A 23745-nucleotide genomic window follows, 5' to 3' on the forward strand; every position below is an offset into this window, starting at 1 on the left:
TCATGCAAACTCATTAGTATAAAATTGTGTCGTGAACCAATTTCAACAATTTTCTGTTTAAGTACTCGACCTATAGTAGTTTTTCCCATATTTTAAAGATGCTTAATTAGTATCATTTGTTAACACATGTGAAGGAAGCAGCATAATTACGTCATTACTGTATGTCAACATGGTTGTGTTACAGCCTCTCAAATAAACCTGGAATGGAACAATGGAATGGATATTAGCCCTCGAACACTTGTGTTTTATCCTTTTGACAGATATGTACAAATAACTGTTCATGTATGTGCATTTCTGTCAATGAAATAAATAAACATTTCTTGTCATAAAGTACAAATATAAGATAAAGAAAGGGAAGAAAATAAAACATTTAACCCAATTGCTAATTGGCCGCAGGTGTTCCATATCTAAACCAGGTGAGTGAGTGAGTGAGGTGAGTGTGATAGAGAGTGAGAGAGAGTGAGAGAGAACAATCAACAATGGGTGGACACTAGACTAGGGCACATTCAAGGAATTCAGAAAAAAGGAGAAAACAAAATCCAGAATTCAACAAGTGTCAATGGTGGAGAGAATAAATCATATGATTTGAAAAGTCATTCTCTCAATTGGGCCAACTTCTAGCTGCGGAAATAGGCGTCCCAATTTTGGGTAGGTCATTATATGTGAACATGTTGAAAATATTTCAAAAACAGTGAAAATAGCCTATCTACAACTCTGCTATTTTAACAGTTTTTGACATGGTATAAAACAGGACTTAGGTGGTGAAACTATTTGTCATTTAGCTGGGGACCCCCTGGAACCCCCTCAAGGACCCCTGGGGAGCCCCGGACCACACTTTGAGAACCAGTGCCCTAGAGAAGGGGAGGCACTACAAATAAAGGACATTTTCATTACAACTGTGTAAAAGCTATAAATGGATGGAAGAGGTGAAGCTACAAGTGAGTATTGATCACATGCATGTCTTCCTTTTGTCTTGTAACTTTAACACTGCTGCTCGACACCATATGGCTATTATAAGTCCTACAGTGATAATATTATTTTAAGAATGATATTATTTTAAGAATAAATATTATAGCAATATAATACATGTTCAAGACAAGAGCATCTTCCATAAAACCCTAAATGTCTAGAATATTTTTTAATAAAAAGCAATGGTTAAAGTTTCAATCTGTTATTTTCTCCAACTGGTTGGCTGTACATATATTTAGAACGATGATACTGAAATGTCATCATTTTACACATTAGACCGGTAAATAGGGAATGATCGGTAAATAGGGAAGGCATGACCCACCCGGCTATGCAAACCCTTGTACCAGTGGTCAGATCTACCCGTTGTACCCGTTTCGGAAGGTTCTCGAGATACGCGAATAACAGATGTACAGGTAGGCGTACAGAGATTCCGTGCATTTATTGTAAGATTGTCTAATAGTTTTCTAATATTTTCAGTCATGAGCTTATTTTTTTCTTCAATCCCAGTATCCATGAACTGATCTTAGCTGCCATGTTGCTTGTAATTAAAGCCGTCTACTGCATAGATAGATATTGACACACACACATGTATATCAGGTAACTGGTATTGACTTTATAATTTCCTGATTATTGTCCATTTTAGATTTCTATATAGAGCGTGCCAAAAATCCTGAAGGGGGCGTCAACAAGTGTCTTTTGGTAGCGGCGGACATCTTTGAGGGGTAAAAACCAGGTTTACGACACGTTGGCACGCTCTATAGGTGTAGAAAATACCCTCCTGCCCAGTGTCCCGGGTAGGAGGAGCCAGAGACTGGGCACTAGCCTAATGGAACACACCTGTACTGATTGTGAGTAGAGTGATTAGCCCAGCTGCACTGATGGCAGAGGGCCTTCAAAAGGCAGGCTGACTTCAGTGTGTTTGAGAGGCATGCTGGTAGTGTTTAGTTTCCTGTTTAGTTTGTTCCTGATTTCTCTGTTTTGTTCCATTTCTTTTGATACATTCTGTAAGTATTGAGTTATAGTTCTACTCACACTGAGGTTGGGCGAAACGTCCGTGTGTGATCTGCTGCTGGGGCTTTCTACAACAAACAAGCGATCCTAATACCAAGTGAGTGCCGGTGATCTTTTCATAGAGTTCTATTTGGATATAGAGGCTATGTGTGTGACATTATCATACCCGGAAGTTATGCGGGAACGCCTACTCAGAGCCAAAAAAACGACTTTCTGGCCTCAACAGCCCATACATCCAGAAATGGATGGAACAGAAAAGTCTCCTGATTGTATTAAACGACGTTAAACTCACCAACATGGCAGCTGTACGGAAAGCTTGAATTATCCTCTTTCTATCTGCAAAGTTTGTTTCATGAAAATCCACCGTTGACATTTTATGAGCTACTTTCTGTCAATAAATTCTGTGCAGGTGATTATTTTTCAGAGTTTGGAAGCGCTCGTTTTCAATAACGCAACTGCTGCCTCCTGCATTATGTGCGAATCAGAAACAGGTGGTACCAGGACCGTTGAGTGATTTCCAACAAGCGCTTCCAAACTAATGCTCCATGCTGCTCGCTCAATGTTTTGCCACTCAGTCTAAATGAGGGGGGAGTGTCCCGGTGGAAAAGTGATGCATGTGCATACTCTCTAATGCAGTATTGATTGTTCTTTTCCATTGTACTAAAATTATCATCATTCCACCATTGTTCATCTGTGATTTTCCATGATAAATATCCCATAACGTTATATCTATGGTCTTCTGGTTTTAACATCTTATCCTGGAGCCGAGTTGACTGAAGTTACGGGCAAAATAGTATGCTAAGTTAGGATGAGTTATTTTTGTAATCTACGGGAGTTTTGTGTGCAATCTGCAGGCATGGAATGATATGGACGGCTATGCATTGGAGTGGTACGCCATTGTGGTACGCCCTCCCCCATGGGAAATGTTTGTAGGCCTACTTGGATAAAGCACCGCAGGTAGAAGAGCTAAGAAAAGGTTTTGTGACCGATTGTCGTTCTATGCATATATGCATTAGTATGTGCCTATAATTTATTTACATGATTGTACTGTTTACATGTTCATTATTTTCTTTACATATTGGTATCCGGGGTAGAGCTGACGTCTCCAATGTGCATCTCCTGAGCTGCAGCCCCTTTAGCCAATCTCATCATCCAGTCTGCAGACAAATCCAGACATATCAAACCCTAATCACTGACCACAGAGAACATTAGTTATAGACATATGTCTAATGAATTAATCTAAATCAGTCCCCACGTAATCAAGGTTTACGGTTTCAAATGTAAATCCAAAGCTTAAAACATTCTGTCAATACGCCATTAAGCAATAGGTGTGCTATGTAAACCCCACAGAGGTTCAGATGTCCTAATCAATGGTGAATAACAATACATCGCAAATATGCAATATGTTAAATTATTGTTCAATTTCTCCTGTGTGTGTGTGTGATGAGGTGGTGGAGGAGGTGAGGCAGCTGTACTATTGTAAAGAGAATTGGACCAAGAGGACCAAGGACAATGGCCCAGATTCATAAAGGGATTTACGACCATATTTTGTACGTACTGGCATTTAGGACAAATCCTACACCTGCAGTCGGATTCATAAATGTTTTTTGTTCTGTGTTTTGTGCGTCAGGTGCGCACGTTCTCAGGTCAGCCCGAGGGTGTCCTACCAGGGCTGAAATGTGCGTATGTCTTTAGAATGCTTTATTCTTCATGTCAAAATCAATTACAACAGTGGCAAACCTCAAATCAAATATGTATGTGGCCAACTTGTGTCAACAAATTTTTTAAAAGACAAAATATGAAATTTAAAAAAAATAATATTACATTAAAATAAAATAAAATAAAATAGGCCGAGGCCTAATCATGACCAGCTTGTTCAAAGTGATTAATGGTGCTATATAAAGGACTTGGGGTGGCTCTCAGACTGGGCACTAGCACTATGGCAGATCTAATACTGTTAGAGCATTTGGCCAACCAAGCCATGGGGAGAGGACGGCGCGTCTTCAAAGACCGCATGAATATGTTTGAGGAGAGTGACGAGTGGCTCCGGTGCCGCTTTCGTCTCCCTAGGCACAGTCTGATGGAGCTCTGTGATACCCTGGAGCCATATTTGACCCGACCAACAAACAGGTTAAAATTAAACATTTTTCAAATGTAATGTCTAGGTTTTTAATTCGATTGTTGTGGCCTATTTATGGCATGCAGCAGTTTCAGATATGTTTCAAATGTAAAGTGCACGTATCAAATTGATGCCTATTATTAATTAGTATTATTATATTATAACAGGAATCATGCCATCCCTGCACATGTGCAAGTTTTGAGCAGCCTGGGGTTCCTCGCCACCGGGTCATTCCAGCGGCTGGTAGGCGACAGATCTGGAATTTCTCAGGCGTCCCTGAGCCGCACGCTCCCGAACGTGCTGGATGGCATCATCCGCCTGGCACCGCAATATATCCAGTTCCCCTACACAGCTCAACAACAGCAACCAATAAAACAAGATTTCTTCGACATCGCCGGCTTCCCCAACACCATTGGAGCAATAGACTGCACTCATGTGCGCATCAAAGCGCCATTTCCAGACCCATTCCCATATTTCAATCTAAATGAAGTTACCCGTTGGGGGGGCGGGAGCCACGACTCCTTCATTTTACACAACAGCAGTGTGGGCATGCGTCTTGAACAGGGGGCTGCTGGAGACGCATGGCTCATTGGTGAGTGTTTATCCAATCGCTTATTTTGTGCCTTTTCCTCTCACTTGGCTACATGCAAATTCAATTCACCGGATCGCATGGCTAACCATTATCCGATCTCTACCATAGGTGATAAAGGCTATGCTGTGGCTCCCTGGCTCATGACCCCCCTTTACAACCCCCAGACCCAACAGGAGCGGGCTTACAACGACAGCCATGTGGCCACACGCTCCGTTGTGGAGCGCACAATCGGTGTGCTGAAAGGCCGCTGGCTGTGCCTCGACATAGCAGGAGGAAAGCTCCTTTACAAGCCCGAAAAGGTATGAAAATGAAATACAAATGTATAGTATAACCTCCACATTACACCAAGACCTGAAAAACAGTGGGCATATGCTATTATATGTATGCAGTCTATTAATTAGGTCCCATCTACTCCAACAGGTATGCAAGATTGCCATGGCCTGCTGTGTCCTCCACAACATTTCCAAACGCCATGGTGTCCCCCTTCCAGATGTAATCCCCCCATAGTAGGGGGTACTAAGCACAAAAAATGGCCAAATCGTTACGCGGCGGATAAAAGCATGAAATTTGATACAGATGTCCCTTGGGTCATCCTAAAACATCCTAGAAGGGGTGCCCAAAAAAATCTTAAACAGGAAGTGACTTATGGACAAAATTCAAAATGGCCACCTAAACTGTTGACCGTTGACTCAAAAGACACCAAAAGAATCTCCAAAAAGCATACAATTTGGCACATATGTCCCTTGGGTCATCCTAAGACATCCTAGAAGGGGTGCCCAAAGGAATCTGAAACAGGAAGTGAGTTATTGACTAAATTGAAAATGGCCGCCTAGTGTTGTCGATTGACTCAAAAGACAACTAAAGAATCTCATAAAAGCATACAATTTGGCACACATGTCTTTTTGGTCATCCTAAGACATCCTAGAAGGGGTGCCCAAAGAAATCTTAAGCAGGAACTGAGTTATTGACAAAATTGAAAATGGCCGCCTACAGTGTTATCTATTGACTCAAAAGACAACTAAAGAATCTCATAAAAGCATACAATTTGGCATACATGTCCCTTGGGTCATCCCAAGACATCCCAGAAGGGGTGCCCAAAAAAATCTTAAACAGGAAGTGAGTCATTGACAAAATTGAAAATGACCGCCTACAGTGTTGTCGATTGACTCAAAAGACAACTAAAGAATCTCATAATGGCATACATGTCCCTTGGGTCATCCTAAGACATCCTAGAAGGGGTGCCTGAAATTATCTGAAACAGGAAGTGAGTTATTGACTAAATTGAAAATGGCTGTGTACAGTCTTGACAGATGATGCAAAAGCCACTCATAAAAAATAATCTCATAAAAGCATGAAATTTGGTACAAATGTCCCTTGGGTGATCTGAATGCATCCTAAGGGGTGCCAAAAAAAGTTTGAATAGTCTCTCAATGGAAAACACTCCTCCCACACGGGCTGCACTGCTACAATATTCAAATCGAGCAGCCAATCTAGCATTTGGTCCAGAAGCCTGAAAGCTATGCAATCTCTACCATCTCCTGACAAATAAATTAAAGTCGCTGATTCGTGGACACCTTTATGGACACTCTTGCCAGAGGCTGCTTAAGTTTGTAGAGAACTCAAGTGTGGCTGCAAAGCTGAGCCCTTCTGTTCGAGAAAGTGTAGATGCCGGGATGCTGGGTTACCTTGCAGAGCATTATGCCAATGTGCTGGTAATTGCGAAATGGCACACATGAATACATGTAGTTACTAAACACTAATCACAAAAAAACAGTAATGATCAAGAAGAAAATACATGAGAAGATAGAGTGTAAAACAAGCAAGAAGATGTAGAGTGCAAAATAAATAAGATGCAGAGAGTAAAATAAGAATATGCAGAGTAAGATAAGATGCAGAGTAAAATAAATGAGAATATGCAGAGAGTTAGATAAATAAAGAAGATTCAAAGAGTACAATAAAAAAAGTAAAATAAATAAGTGATGTAGAAATGAAAACAGAAGGTAGACTACAAAATACGGCAAGTTATGCACTGCATAACCTGTCGTATTGAGTCTGCATAATATGCAGACTGCCATGGTCAACTGTTTAAACAGCCATTTAGAATTTCTTCAACATGGTCCCTTCCTAAAAAGTTTAATAAACAAGCAAACAAATAAATAACCCCTTCTAGGATATATTAAGAAGCACTCAATGTACGTACCAAATTATACACTTTTATGACGTCCCCTTATGTTTTCTTTTGTGTCAACTGCTTTTAGGCGGTCACTTCCTGTTTAAAACCTTTTTGGGCACCCCTTGTAGGATGCGTTCAGATCACCCAAGGGACATTTGTACCACATTTCATGCTTTTATGAGATTCTGTAGGTATCTTGCATCATCTTTCAACACTGTAGGCGGCCATTTTCAATTTAGTCAATAACTCACTTCCTGTTTCAGATTATTTTTGGCACCCCTTCTAGGATGTGTTAGGATGACCCAAGGGACATATGTGCCAAATTGTATACTTTTTGGAGATTCTATAGGCTTTTTGAGTCAATCGCCAACACTGTAGACGGCCATTTTCAATTTAGTCAATAACTCACTTCCTGTTGAAGACTTTTTTGGGCACCCCTTCTAGGATGTCTTAGGATGACCCAAGGGACATGTGTGACACATTTTATACTTTTTGGAGATTCTTTAGTTGTCTTTTGAGTCAATCGACAACACTAGGCGGCCATTTTCAATTTGGTCAATAACTCACTTCCTATTTCAGATTTTTTTGGGCTCCCCTTCTAGGATGTCTTAGGATGACCCAAAGGACATGTGTGCCACATTTTATGCTTTTTGGAGATTCTTTTGGTGTCTTTTGAGTCAACGGTCAACAGTTTAGGTGGCCATTTTGGATTCTGTCCATAACTCACTTCCTGTTTAAGATTTTTTTGGGCACCCCTTCTAGGATGTTTTAGGATGACCCAAGGGACATCTGTATCAAATTTCATGCTTTTATCCGCCGCGTAACGATTTTTCACTTAGTACCCCCTACTACCCATAGACATGCCACTGGACCCACCTATTGAGGACAACAGGGCAGCACTAGCACTGCGCCAACAACTAATTGCTCGTTTTTGAAGTAAGGATGAATAGACACACAAGCAAATTAAACATTTACATTTATTTTTATTCCCGCCTCAGCGCCCTTGCAATTTCTTCAACTGCTGCAGCAACACGCTCCACCGCCGCCAGCAACAGCTCCTGATTCCGGAGCACCGCTGCTGACACCACCTCAGCCCGGTCAGGAGCTGGCGCGGTGCGCGCGCCAGCTCCTGACCGGGCTGAGGTGGTGGCAGCAGTGGCAGATGATGATGATGAGGAGGAGGAGGAGGAGGAGGAGGATGATGATGGCGGGGGGGCGGCGGCGGCAGCAGCAGCAGAAGATGGTGGTGGTGGTGGTGGTGTTAATAATGATGTTGATAATATTGATGATCGGCGTGATGATGATGATGATGATGTTATTGATGATTGGGCAGATGATGATGATGAGAATGCTGATCATCGGCCACATGACATACTGGCCATCTCACCATCATCAACCACCCGTGGAGCTGGGGTTCGAGGTGGAGGTGGTGGTGGAAGAAGAGGAGGTGGTGGTGGAGGAGGAGGAGGAGCAGCAGCAGCAGCAGCAGCAGCAGCGGAGCTGTGGCTCTGGACAGATTCATCAAATTCACCTGGAATAAAAAATGTTCACAATTATTTGATGAGCTTTTATTCCTTATTTATCTTGGCCCCTTCAATTTATTTTCATTTAGTTATGCAACAAGCGAGGCTGCTTGGAGGGAGTACAGCCTAGTTTGGTGCTCATTATCAAATAAGAAGCAGGCCAGTTATCAGGTTTAGAATGGGTTGATTAGGATTTATAGTTTACATACTGTCGGTCGAGGATGCCCCCATGGCGTCCGTGTCCATTCCCTCCGCGGAGGGGACACCGGAGATAGCCACATCTCCTATTAGGAGAATAGTTTAATAGTCAAATCATGGGACAAATGTAAAGGTATGGATCAAAATAAAAATAGAGTGGTCTACATACCAATGATGGCGCTAACTTGCTCATCGTAGGGCGACGGTGATGGTGCCGTGTCCGGCCCCCCTCCAGTGGCCAAGCGGCAACTCCGCCGCTTGGCCATACGGCTCTTCACCGAGGCCTTGATGTCCGTCCACTTTTTTTTAACCTCTTTCGGCGTCCTTTGATTGATGTAATACTTTATTAACAGTTTGCAAATACAGTGCAAGGTTCTTATAGTGAACTAAAACTCAAAAAATAACGAACACTCAAATTAGGTTTCCTTAACTGAAAAATAAATAAATAAACACCAAACAATCAACGAAACACTGTATTGCATGCTTGACTAACTAACTGAAATTGTACACAAAATGCACTAATTTTTCGGGGTCAATTTATCAGCTTTTTGGGATATAAAATCCTAATCCATTTATTCTAAAGGGAAGAAAGTTAAAACGAACATAATTTAATTATCAGCTATTTGGGATATGAAATCCTAATCCATTTATTCTAAAGGGAAGAAAGTTAAAACGAACATAATTTAATTATCAGCTATTTGGGATATGAAATCCTAATCCATTTATTCTAAAGGGAAGAAAGTTAAAACGAATAATTAATTAAAATTAATTTTCCAAACGAACCAAAACTAAACTACAATGAAACATCCACAATTATAACCTTGGTACAGTGGTATGATTATGGTGCTAAAACAGCAGAACACAAAAAGCCTGTTTCCACTGTGGGCCTGGGTATTATATTCACCTTAACACGGAACTGACTGCATTTACATGGGCTGTAATTTCGGCCCACGCTCCTTTTTTGTCCAAATTATAAATACCCTGGGAAACAGAACTAAAAAGAATACGTTTTCGGCGATCAACGCCATCCAGGAGCACTTGTATTTCGCTTTTGCTAAAGTTTTGCTTCTTTGTTTTCGGGGCCATGGCCAGATTGGATCAGAGAGAAACTGCTGAGTCACGGTTCACGCCTTTTATGGTGCAAACTGGGGCGTGGAGCAATGTAAATGAACCTCTCGGGATTTTCACGCCCAGCTGGCTGACATTATAATATAGAGCTGGTCATTATAATATAGAGCTGGTCGTACGCACGTCTCTGTGATATACGAACCCCTTTGGGAATTGCACGTCCGTTTGTGACTACCAAAATACGACCTCCATTTACGAACTTTATTTACCCCATATTTACGACCCTCGTTATGAATCGGGGCCATTGTCTGAACTATCAGCACCATTCAAGGCAACTGCACACATAAGAAGGCTCAAGCTCTTCCCGGGGACAATTACCAGAGCGTCGACGTCGGGTGGATGCAGTTTTTGGATTTTGGTGTCACCTGTACCCTTTATTCTCCCGTGGGCGTAAATGGTTCAGCAAGCATTTTGTAGAATACCAGTATCAAGGCGATCCAATCCTTGATTTACCCAATTACCAGGCTCCAGTAATACAGACGGCAGCTGCTGATTACAGCATTCAGTTTTGTGTGGCGGCGTAACTTCACCACCCTCCTGGTCGCGATGGATACGGACCACCAGTACATCACTGAGATCGCACAGATCAAGTGGAAATTGGACATGACGTTCGATGCCACCACCGATTACATGATGGAAGAGGAAAAACACCACATCAGTTGTTATGATGTACCCACGTCAACCGCAGGTCAACAATGTGTTTAACCCTGTTAATTATAGGACAACCACAGCCGCCAGACGTATCTATCATACTGTGTAAAAAAAAAAATGCTGACGAGATTGTCAATTAATTTAAAACAAATGTATGTTTATGCTTTTAATACAATATGAACTTCTCAGAGAAGAGTAAGAGTTTACTTCTGTATTGTAAAAAATACTGTATATTGTTAAAATAATTATGTCTCAACAGTAGAGATGGCATTTTTCTTGAGCAGTGTATGATTGTCCTGTACATGTACAAACACGTAAATAGGAGCTGCCACCATGTTTTGTATTGAAATTGTTGCAAGTCTTCAGTTTGACTGAGTTTCAATAGTTTCAACAAGTTTAGTTGTTTTATGCTTTTAAATCTGAAATGCAAGTGTGATCTCAGTAGAATTTATACCAATGGTATTGGCCAATATTTGCCTCGTTGACTGCCATCGGCATATCATCAAATAAGTTGACATTCACAGATGGCAGTAGCCGATACTTATGTTATTGTGATGCATCAGTTTTGCACTGGCTATGTTGTAGTGTTGGTTAGAACGCCAAGCTGTAGATTCAGAACAGTCATTTCTTTATAATTTATTTGTTTCCCTGGCAAAAAGGTCTCGTTATCAAAATCTCAACAATTAACCGCTGGTAATTATGGGATGCAGATCCATTGTACTACAGTAAATTCCCACATCTTTGAGTTTTTTTTTAACACTGAGTTCAATTAAGCCAATGATGCATGAGCCAATTTACACTGTTGCGTTCAGTTTATTAATGCATGAGCCATCATGCATTTAATATTTTTGATTTTAGTTCTGCTTTAAACACCATTCAGAATAATCACATGCTCAAGAAACTGCATCACCTCAGCATTCTCCTCCACTCCTCATCCAATGGATTCACAACTTTTTGAGTAGACCACAGTTAAAATAGGTACAGCATTCTCATCAACTGTTATCAACACAGGTGCCCCTCAGGATTGTGTCCTCGGTCCCTTCCTCTACACACTGTACACAAATGAATGTATTAGCCCTTCACCCAACAACATCATACTCTTGACACTGCCATTCTTGGACTGCTTCATGACAATAACTCTGTTACGGACTTCCAGAACGACATTTCTCATTTTACACAGTGGTGCACTGACAACTACCTAGAGTTGAATGTGCACAAAACAAAAGGGAACTGGTCATTAAAACCACCCACACCAGACTTACTCCACACTTTGGACAATAGACTTAGGTTTGATCAACACATTACATCTGTCCATAGACGTTCTCAGCAAAGACTTCATGTAATCCGTAAGTTAAGATCATGGTCTGTTGGCCCTTACCTTCTGTTAATCCCCATGGAAAAATCATGGGTATAGTCCATCTAACAAAAAATAACTTTTCAGTATAACCTGTATTGCCTCCAAGATTTATCGGACTTCCCACACCAACACTTTCTGATATGAACAATAAGGCCATCACACATTTAGGAGTCAAAATAGCAAATGACACTGATCCCTTACATCGTCACTTCCAACTCATGCCATCTGGATGAAGATACAGAACTTTGAAATGGGGAAAACGTTTGTTTTGTAGAAGTTGTGTCCCTTCAGTCATTGCTGCATTAAACAAACTGCCTCGCTGATGGGATGTTTTTTGTGTATTACTGGGGACTTAATGTATTGTCTTGGTGTTATGTTGTTATGTGCCATTGTTTTGTGCTATTATGTTTGTTTTCTTCTGTTGGAACAGACTTTAGATCAATTTCAAAGACCCTCAGTTTGATACACATTAAGCCACGGACCCCATTTGATTGGATACGTGTTTTTTGTTGTACATTCCCTGCAGCTGTTGTGAAGAGGGTTTTGTCAGCCTTTATAGTTTTCAGTGAGAACAGTCATTTGCTTGCTAAGCCCATTTGATCATTTAGTTTATTTCAAGAGTTTACAGTGTGTTTACATTTTAAACTTTGTTTAATCACTCCAAATATTATCTTATTGCCGTTCTACGTACAGCCAACCAGCTAAATAAATGGCAGGTAACCTCTTTAAACTCTGCTTTTTGAAATATTCGAGACCATTAGGGTTTTATGGGAGATGCTTCTGAGATACAATTTAAGCAATAAAACATGTATTCAATTGCTGGTTTGACCCATTCTAATCTTGAAGATGACCTAAATCAGTCAGTCTGAGAACTTTAATCCATGGGATTTTACAGAGGAGAGAGACATAGTGGAATCAATGTCACACTCCTGTGATGTCTGCCATGATCTCATCTACAATTGTCCTTCATACTTCTACACAAAGAACCTCTTAAGTGTAATCAGACAGTATAGTATACTATTTATTTAGCTAAACCTTTATTTGTCCTGGGTAGGGCGGGGCAATGTGTCGATTATATCTAGACTAGATAAGGTCTGGGATTTTGGACACATTGGTATATGATGACGTGTTGTCTTTTCCGGGTTTGAATGGAGACTGCAGTTGTGTGGTTTTATTGCAGAGAAGCATTTCACCCGCTTTTTTGCTTTGTAAATTGGTGATGTGGTAAAAACGTTTTACGTATGGAAAGCCCCATTTAATTCTTAAGCCCAGCCCTATTTCATTATTTTTTTCCCTCTGTTATAAGTAAATAATTATCTATTATTATAGAGTGGTGAATTAGTTCCACACATTGCAACCACACTATAAGACCTTGTCTCTGTACTTGGTTTGCTCTTTTTTTCCCCCTTTGCCGAAAATACGTAATCTACAAGCTCGGATATTTTTGCTGAATGTTCAGTCCAGATAGGGATGCTGGGGTTCAAGCTGTTAATGTGGAAAAAATACAAATAAAAACTAAAAACATTCTTATCACACAAATATTTGGCCCCCCAGTAATAACTCTGTGGACCCCCTTAAGGTCCCGGACCCCTGTTGAAGACCCATGCTCTAGGCCACTGGTTCTCAAACTATGGTATGCTTAGCACTGGTGGTATGTGAGGCCCCACTCTAGTGGTACACAGAGGAAGCTCCCACACATTGAAATATTAAATAAAATATTAATACTGTCAGATACTAATACAAATGTAAATACCTTTGGTATTTACATTCTGGTAAAACACCTTTACCAGAAGGTATTTCATTGCAATATTTAAAATTGGCTACATTTAGCCTCTCTGTAATCTTTATGTGACAGTTGTACAAGTCATGTGTGGAAGAGTAGAGTTGCCAGTTCTAGTGCTCCCTACGTATAGGGGTTCCTGGTCTAAATTGGTTAACAGTCATAAATGGTGGTATTTTTTCTGTAAAAATAATTGTACATGCCCTACAGTCATGTACAATTATGACCTCTTCTGTCTCTTATCTTTCAGGCTCTTCATCAGGCGCAGAGGAACTGGCCCATCCAGAATGTGGTACCGTCTCTTCAGGCAACCGATCACAATCTCTGCAGGAAGCACATCACAGCTCCCATCAATATACCATCCCACTGAGAAGAAAAATACATGTATAAAGAATGTATAAAAGTCTCCACCAATTTATCATCATGTCACTGTAGCACGCTGAGTGCTACTATGGGTTGTTTAAAACCGTGGTTCTTAACCTTTTCTGGATCAGGGCCCAATCAAAGTTTCTGTGCTGTATTGACCACCATGTACATATTGGTGCACACAGTCTTTGTTTGTACTGCAGCCTTGCTGGGTTTGCTCATTGCCAAGCAAAGTTATAAATTGTGTTTAAATTAAAGTTCTTTATAACTTCACACCATTGAGCCAGCTCTGTCTCTGCTAGCATTCTCTCTGGCGTGTGGTGTGTGTGTGTGTGTGTGTGTGTGTGTGTGTGTGTGTGTGTGTGTGTGTGTGTGTGTGTGTGTGTGTGTGTGTGTGTGTGTGTGTGTGTGTGTGTGTGTGTGTGTGTGTGTGTGTGTGTGTGTGTGTGTGTGTGTGTGCCCAACTAAAGAGAGCACAATTAGTCAACTGTTAAAGGGATAGTTCACCCAAAATTCATTAATAAGCCAATATTTTGATGACTGGCGGACCGGTAGGCAGTGGTTCCGGTAGGAGACACAAAGACTCTTTGTGTCTCCTACCGGAACGGCTGCCTGTCATCAAATTACTGGCTTAGGAATTCGACAAAAACGGGGCAGGTTGGCACAGTCGGTAGCGCTGTCGCCTCACAGCTAGAAGGTCCTGGGTTCGATTCCCGCCAGGGACGCCATGGGCTCTCGCTAGGTTGGCAGAGGGAGAGCAGTGCCCAGGATTACATAGGCAATTGGCACTACGTGAAAAAAATCAAAAATCGTGGGATAAAGATTATAAAAAAAGGTTTTATTCAAGTCTCCATGTGGTGACTAATCGATAGGAAAAAAAATCATTTTGGGGGTGAACTATCCCTTTAACATCTGCTGGTCAATTCACCCTGGCACTGCACCCCAGTCTCCACCCACAGCAGTCTTAATGGAGTGAGAGTTCCATTGGTCAATGGTCATGTGCAATATGAGAACTATTGGCCAAGCATTCATGTAATGTAGAGCTGTCTGCTGACTATAATTACCAATGGTAATTCTGATGTTTGGAGTCAAGCGAGAATTTTCCACAGAGACGGGAAGTCCTTCAAAGCGAAGCCTCTGTCTGCGAGAATCTGAAATAAAACATACTGTAACTACACAAACTATTCCATGCAAAAAAATATCTGTGAATAAAACACAATGCGCTTAGAGGGATAGTTCACATCTTATTGTCTCCGCCAGGCCTGTCCGTCCGTCCGTCCGTCCGTCCGTCCGTCCGTCCGTCTGTCCGCAGCTAATCTCTGGCACCGTTGGCCCGGTCGCTGCGAAACTGTGCACACACACTCCCTGGATGCCAATTCAGAACCTCATGTGAAAATAATTTTTCACATGGGCCTGTTATAGCGCCACCAGGAGGCCGATTTCTGCAAAACCGATTTCTTTATATTACTCCTACAGATTTTATCCAAACGTCATGCAAATCGGTATACAGTATCTCTATAGCCATGTGATGAACACGGATCTGTCCAATTTCCCATATTCCATCCTCATTGGCTAAGGCTGGCTTCCAAAGTTTGCAGGATTGGTCCGTTTTGAACGAAATGCCTCAAATTATGCACTCAGCTTGCGATTTCCGTGAAATTTTACACGCACATTCCCACTAGGCTGAGGAAGAAATGCCACCCTTTTAACATTGGCCTGTTATAGCGCCACCAGCAGGTCTAATCTAGCAAAACAAATTTTTGGAACAAAATGCCTCAAATCATGAATACAGTGTCCGATTGTCGTGAAAGGCCTAAGAAGAAACGGGCACCCTTTTCACAATGGCCTATTATAGCACCACCAGGAGGCCACAATAACCTACCTGACCTGGCGGAGACCTGTGCTCCGAGGAGCACTTTTTCTAGTTTTCTATCAATTACACTCATGGAGATTTGTTTTGTTTCTGTCGCATTCCTAAGCCAATAATTTGATGACCAGCAGAAATAAGCTAATGTCTCCGGTAGGAGACTCAAAGTTGACACTTTGAGTTTCCTACCGGAGCAGCCGACAAACACAAAGAAATCCCCATGAAGTCAAGTCTCCATGAGTTGTGTAATTGATAGAAAAATTACTAAAAATCATTTTGGGGGTGAACAATCCCTTTAAGCATGGCAACTCAAACATGGGGACTGTAGGCGTTCCAGTAATTTGAGTGGAAAAAGCAGTCGAGGTAAACACAATGATAAGAATATTGTGCAAAGATCTCAATAGTGTATGAGATTTGATCAAAATTGTATTTTGAATTCTTACCCGATGTCCATCATGGTGGTACCTCTAAGACAGGACATCTGATGCTCTCCCACGCCATCCATTCTATGGAGAGATGTGTGATCACACCAGATGGGTGACATTAGTACTTCACTGGTGTACAGTTGTTGTACTTTGAATAAACAATTATGCCGTGGGGAAAGACAAAACTTCAGCACTACTCAAAAAGTAGTTTGTGAACTCTCACGATTAATTCTCTCACTGCCAGACTTATTTCTGGCCGCGTTTACCCACTGCCAGCGATTTTTCCGATTTTCTTACCTTTTTCAAGTAGTCGCAGAATATTTATCTCCATTATGATAAAATCTTCGGATCACGTTATCTTGGGTCCTGAACAAAGTTTTTTTATTTTATTTTTTTTACTCGTTCTTGGCAGCCAGGGCATTCAGAAAAATACTCGTGATAACTCGTTCTTGGCAGCCAGAGAGTAGGTGCACGCACACAATTTTTTTTGCAGCGCAGAAAAATGTGTTCTGTTGATGAACTGTTGTCGTTATCCTTCTTTAAACCTATAGCAAGACAGTTTAAAACTAAAGCTGTAAAATAACTGGAGGGAGCTAGGAAGCTACCATTGTTATTGTTGATGTTGTGTTCCTACTGTAATCTTAGCTGTTGTAAAACGTGTTGTGAGAAAAGCTACTCCGTTTCAAAAGGTTTAGGATAAACATGGTAAGAAGTTCACTTAACCATCTGAACCCCAGCATGCCTATTCTAAGGGGGAACATTGGCCCAAAATAGCAGATCTACAAGCTTACAACGTGACGCTGTTGTGAGCTTGTAGATTTGCTATTTTTGGCAAAGAGATTTGGTGTAGACAGAAAAGGTGGTCCAAATAGTTAATGACATTTATGGCACTCCTGACACAATCTAACACTATTTGGATAAAATGTACTTAACATTGTCTTACCTGTAATGACATGGAGACTGCACACACAAACATGCGTCTTGTTGACGGATTCCACAGGTGACCAAACTCATCCTCCTGATGGATGGCTTGCAGCCACAGAATTCCTTCAGCAGTCATGGCAACAATGGATAGGTCAGGTCCCCAGCTAAGATGAAGAGGCACCAGGACTCCTTGTACTTCGGCTTGTGGATGTCTCTCAGGATATCTGCAAGCATAGCAGTATGTACAGAAATATAGAGAGTCACAACAAAGACAAAAGATAGGTTTGCGCTCTTGCTCCCAAAAAAAATGTCCAGTCAGGTGCGTAAGCCAAACAAAAGACCAAGAAGACAAATGCAATCCTCTCACACCAACATAACTAAAGGAATTTAAGGAAAAGGCAAAAGGGGAGGGCTGTGGCGTTCTAAAAGCCAGTGAAAGATAAAAACAGTATAGGAAGGTGCTCTTTGGTTAAACAAGGGGGGGAGCTTTCAGAGTCAAAAAATAAAAAACCAAGGCACTCTTCAGAAAGGTTAAAAAGCTGTAAGGCTAGTTCATCATTGAACAGGTTCAGGGAAGGGCTGCCTGCCACTAGATCCAGCATTACTAATGTCTGTATAAGTTCAGGACTCTGACAGGTGAGGGAACTTTTACATACTTTGGTGCCCCCCAGTGGAACAGTCTGCAACTAAACTCATTGGAAGTTTAGAATGTTTAGTCAGGATTGTTTAGTTTTTATGTTTTTTGTGTTTTGATGTGATGATGTGAGATGTTTCTTGTTATGTTTATATAATGAGGATGTTTTTTCAACTTTTAGGTAGCACTTTTGTATTGTCACTATAAATGCATAATTAAATAATCATACTTTTGCATCTGCCAAACCTGTGGACATTCCTTTTGTTGTGTTGGTGTGCGAGCATTCATTCCTTTTTGTCTTCTCAGAAATACAGAACTAAATATTAATTGTAGACAAGCAACACTAACACATTTGATTAGAGCAGTTTAGTAAATGATTACACTGGTGATTTTTTTTGTCTTAAATTATTATTTCAGTCTTAGCCCCAATTTTTTCACTCAAAGGGTCAGTTACAAGTATGCAACTACACAAAGAGATATCGTTATGTCTCACCTGATTGATTAGACTGGACGAATACGTCACAAATCAACAACTGTCATGCAGTAAAGTAACTAAGTGCATTTACTCGAGTACTGTACATTTTTAGGTACTTTTACTTTCCTGAGTATGTTCAATCTTCAGTACTTTTACTTCTACTCCACTACATCTCAGAGGCAAATATTATACTTTTACTCCAGTACAATCATTTGTTACTAGTTACTTTGTAGATTTGGATTATTATTACAAAACATACATTAACCACTTCAGCCCTATATACATTTTGGCCATTTGAAAAAAGCCCATCTACAAGCTCACAATGCGTCGTGATGCGAGGCATTGTGAGCTTGTAGATCTGCTATTTTCAAAAGATTTTATATTTGAAAACTTGTGAAATGGGACATTCTGCATCATGAGTACAATTCTACTGTTGGTAGGCCTACTTTAAGTACATTTTTAAACCAATACTTTTACTCAAGTAAATTTTTAATTCCGGACTGTTACTTGTAACAGAGTATTTCTACATTGCAGTATTGATACTTTTACTTAAGTAAAAAACTTTGAGTACCTTTTTCACCACTGCTGACATGTCAACACGTAGCGCCTGGAGCAACAGCTTTCCATCCATTTAGATTGCCGTTAGTCCTCTACCAGCTGCTGAGGGAAGTAATAAGTATTGAGATTATGTGTGTTCCATTGTGTGACACACACACACACACACACACACACGCACGCACGCACGCACGCATGCGCACACACACACACACACACACACACACACACACACACACACACACACACACACACACACACACACACACACACACACACACACACACACACACACACACACAAGTGCTGACACAGGTGGTTGATGCTGTCACTGATTGATTGATTGATTGATTCATACAAACTTTATTTCAGATGCAATAATTAGGTCCATATTATCACGTGTTGGTCCAACAAATGGTTCTATCATGGAACCATAATAAAAAATACTAAAATATACTAAAAGTACCCAAAGTAAATGTACTCATTATGCAGAATGTCTCATTTAACACGTTTCCAAATGTATAAAAATCCTCTGAAAATAGCAGCTTTGCTGAGCTTGTAGATCTGCTATTTTCAAATTCCCAAAGAATATATAGTATTGGTTTTGTGATAATAATAAAAATCTGCAAAGTAACTAAAGTTTTCAAAACATTTTTAAGTATTATATTTGTCTCTGAGATGCAGGGGAGTAGAAGTAAAAGTACAGAAAATTGGAAGTACTCCAGAGAGTACTCCAGAGTAAAGAATACTTAAACATTGTACTTAAGTACAGTACTTGAGTAAATGTAACTTAGTTACTTTACACCACTGAACTTCACCAAACTGCTTACAGTATAATAATGCTTAAAGTATAATAATGGTAACTTACTAACTTCACTAGCCCCATTAAGTACCTCTCACTGAGAGGTACTTAATGGGGCTATAACTTCACCAACTTGTTTACAGTATAATAATGCTTACAGTATAATAATGGTAACTTCACCAACCTGCTTACAGTAGGTTGGTGTAGGTTATTTTTGTCTGTTAGGGAACTTTTTGAGAGTTCATTGCAGTGATGTTAGTTGTTCTGTTAAATGATTGATTGATTGATTGATTGATTGATGTACTTTATTTACATGAGAACAGCAGTACATGGAAGTACAAATTCACAATACAAGGTCTACTAAACTGGGAGACTCATTAAGCACTGAGCTTGTTTAAGATGAGATCCCCATGCACGCAAATCATGATGAGTTCATAGCAGTGAGTGATGTTAGTTGTTCTCTTAAATTTGCTGCATTTCAAATTCCAACGTCCATGGTTGTCGATTGTTGTGTTTGACAAGTCAATCAACAAACTTCTTTCACCTGCCAGCCTTTGTATTCTGGCGCTCTTTAGATGACATCATCTCGTTGCGTCCTCTCCTTCTTCAGTGGAAAAGTTCCATTGACCAGATCTGACCTGTAGGGGGCGCAGTGGAATAACAAAAACATTTTTTTCCTATCCGATAGAATATTTTCTTTTCTGGCCAAAAAGTGTATTTTTGACGTGAGGTGGGGGGCTCCAATTGTTCCCACTAAGGAGAGTAGGCTTTTAACATTTTAAAATCGTCTTTGTTTTTGTGATTAGCAAAAGTGTGTTTTTTATTTTGACTACAGACGAGAGGCTACGCAGCCTGCTCTACCGGGGGTATTCAGGCAGCAAAGTAACATAGCGTTTATGAGAACTCCTTCTAACGCTATGGACCAGAACTAACTTTGAACTGGAACAATTGCACCACAGGTGCTTTTCTCCACTTATTCGCATAACACTCGTGTATGGACTGTTGTGTACATTCATTTAAAGCACATTGTTGGTGCAAATAAATATCATGTGGGCTATTTATTTGCACCAACAATGTGGGCCACATGGGACGACTAGTCATGAGGTTTTAAAAACGTGCATGGTGGTGGAAAAGTATCCATGCTGGACAAGAGGTAGCCCCATTTAGAACCACTCCCTACGCTATGTAGCTCCGAGATGAGGTCCTACGAGGCCCGGTGCCGTTTAAGCGAAAAAAATTCGCACATTTTCCACTTTACATGTTTCTTACCCCTTTCTGCACATCGTATCCAAAAAGTAAAGGTTTTATGAAATGCTCTTAGATGCTTTAACTTTTAGCGTACAATAAAATCTATCCAAAAGCGTTTAAATCACTTCTCTCCTCAGCCGGTTCCATAATATTATGCATTAGAAGATGCAATTCAACATTTGACCAGTAGGGGAATCAGTAATGTTATCTCTACGGGTGCAACTTCCGGGTATGTCTTCAGAAAACCTTTACTTTTTGGATACGATGTGCAGAAAGGGGTAAGAAACATGTAAAGTGGAAAATGTGCGGAAATTTTCAAAAGGTACGTGGCAGGGGTGCCGATAGGGTGGGGGCTTCGGGTCCAGCGCCCCCACGCTCAATTGGTCAGCCCCCTCATGAATCTCAGATGTCAGGCTCAAACTTACAGTACCATTACCATTACCATTACTATAGCGGGGCGCAGATAGGTGTTAACGCGCCGTTGACACCTAGAACAATAGCCCAGACAGAGAAATGGCTGGCGGCGGGGGGGGCGGGGCTATTGCGGCTCAAGTTGAGCCCCCACGGCCGCGCACATAAATCGGCGTGCCTGGTACGTGGTATAATTAGTTACAGCAAGATACGAATTTCTGGACATGTAAAGAGTCTATGAGAGTCAAAGATCATCTTTCTAAGTTGACCAAACGTGAAAAACTTTGAGTACCTTTTTCACCACTGCTGACATGTCAACAGTGGTGTTGGAGGTTCTCCTTATTTTTGACCTAATGTATGCACATTATGCAAATTGAGTTCTAGACATTACAAACATAGACTTAGACTTAAAATAATAGAATAACATAAAATCATTTGTCAAACTATCGCCACAGGCTGACTATTGGGGCAGGTTAGTTAGCCCTGGTTCAGAGCGCTCTGAACCAGGGCTACAGGTTAGCATGTGTAGTGAAGTGCAGTGAGCTGGGATTGAACCCAGGGCTCCCACTCGCCAGTCCGACGTGTTACCAGTCATGCCAATAGGGCTGAGCCCGAATGGCAGGTTTTTTGCACGCCGCTACTGGCTACTATGACTGTGGGGGCTACAATCACCCCCCCGATCTTTGGAGCACATCCTCGCGCTTCACACTTCACGCCGCGGACCACCGTACACGACGTCCGTCATGTGCCTCACGCGAGGATATTACGCTCCCCGTCCTGCCGACTACGCCAGATTGTAGTGAAGTGCAGTGAGCTGGGATTCCCACTCGCCAGTTCGACGTGTTACCAGTCATGCCAATAGGGCTAAGCCCGATTGGCAGGTCTTTTGCACGCCGGTTCTGGCTACTATGACTGTGGGGGCTACACATGCATGCCCCTGATGACGTGGATGGGGAAACAACAGAGAGGGAGGCTTGGGGATTACTGATTCAAACTGAACAATGAATTGAGAATATAACTGCAGCATACATTTTTGAATAGATATTATAAACCTTTGTTTGTGTCTGTATTCATCAAATTTCTCCTGGCTACACCATTGTTACTGGGGATCTCATTTTAAATAAGCCAAGTGCTTTTATGAGCGATCCAGTTTAGAGGACCTTGTATTGTGAATTGTACTTCCATGTACTTTTACCATGTCTTTCTAAATAAAGTATTCAATCAAACTGTATTATATATTTTGACCACTAGATGGTGGTCTTTAACCACTGATGTAATCACACCTGAAACACTGAGCCTTGTTTGACAACTAATCTAAGTATGGGTGCACCAGCACCAACTGGCACACCGATACAGTATATCAGCAGACATCAGGTCAATAACATGCTCAAGTACTTCAAGTGTCCATTCCATGCTAAAGTAGGATATTGCATTAGATGATATTAAGCACTTTAGGCCATCTTTTATTTATGTCTACAAATAGGCCTGCCTTCAGGTTCTGTGAGACCTTTCATGGATTTAGGTATGCCAACATGTACAAAATAGTTTCCAACATATTCTACTGTCTCTACTATAGGCCTGCCGCCTACATTTATTTTGTAATATCTGATGACTTGGCAACACCTTAGTGATAGTATTTATAAAAAACTCACAAATACAACTCAACAATGTGAGCATTTCTTTGCATGTCGACATTAGCATAAGCAACAGGTATTTCAATTAATCCTTAAAACGCATCTCTTTTTGTTCATCATTCTGTTCCTGTCTTGATATTGTGCATTTCGTCAACCCTGTTACCAACGTTTAAAATACTTTTTGGAAATGTTTTAAAAACATATTTAGAATAAATGTCATACAATACGAAAGATTAATTCCCCCCGTTACACTCAATTGTTTGTCAAGTGAAAATATTTTTTCACACAGATCAACCTGCAATTTTGCAATTGATACCCCTACAGCACCTTATTTTTAAAGAAAAAGTTAGCAAAACAAAATTAATTATATTACCAAAACAATTGTGGATTACTGGTCACCTTTATTCAATATATGAGATGAATTGATTTTGCATTTGTCATTTAATGTATTGAGTTATATTAGAATACAGTTTATAAAAGTATAAAAGGGCTGACAACAGTGTAAAGTTGAGATGGGGATGTGAAAACGTGAATCTACCATGTTGACATTGTGTTGTACTGGTGGTTACAACATGATATGCAGAAGTGTGAAGAATAGACTATGAGAAGAAGAGCTGTGGTTGCTAAGCAAAGCAAAGCAAAGTTTGTTGTTTACCCAGGGTGTTGGACTAAGTTAACACTTATTTACAGCCAGGCCCTGCATGGAAGCCTTGCTCAAGGGCTATTCAGCGGTGATTCATGATTGATGTGATGAATTGGGGAATCGAACTAGGGACCTTCCGGTATCAAGGCCGCCCCTCTAACCACTAGGCCACCGCTGCCACTAGTTCTCTGCTATAGACCATTGGTTCTCAAAGTGGGGTCCGGGGACCCCCACGGGTCCTTGTGGGGTTCCAGGGGGTC

General features: G+C 40.9%; 1 protein-coding gene across 1 annotated transcript; it reads left to right on the forward strand.

Moving 5' to 3' along the window:
• Positions 1-3961: 3961 nt before the first annotated feature.
• On the forward strand, positions 3962-5198 carry LOC308085219 (putative nuclease HARBI1; the record flags this gene model as incomplete). The annotated part of the gene is made up of 4 exons (XM_080428301.1): positions 3962-4070; positions 4296-4691; positions 4800-4990; positions 5112-5198. The coding sequence occupies 4 exons, from the start codon at positions 3962-3964 to the stop codon at positions 5196-5198; spliced, it is 783 nt and encodes a 260-aa protein (XP_080284427.1).
• Between the last annotated feature and the right edge of the window lie 18547 nt (positions 5199-23745).

This window comes from Gymnoscopelus braueri (assembly GCF_963280865.1).
Source record: "Gymnoscopelus braueri genome assembly, chromosome: 5".
Taxonomy (NCBI): Eukaryota; Metazoa; Chordata; class Actinopteri; order Myctophiformes; family Myctophidae; genus Gymnoscopelus; species Gymnoscopelus braueri.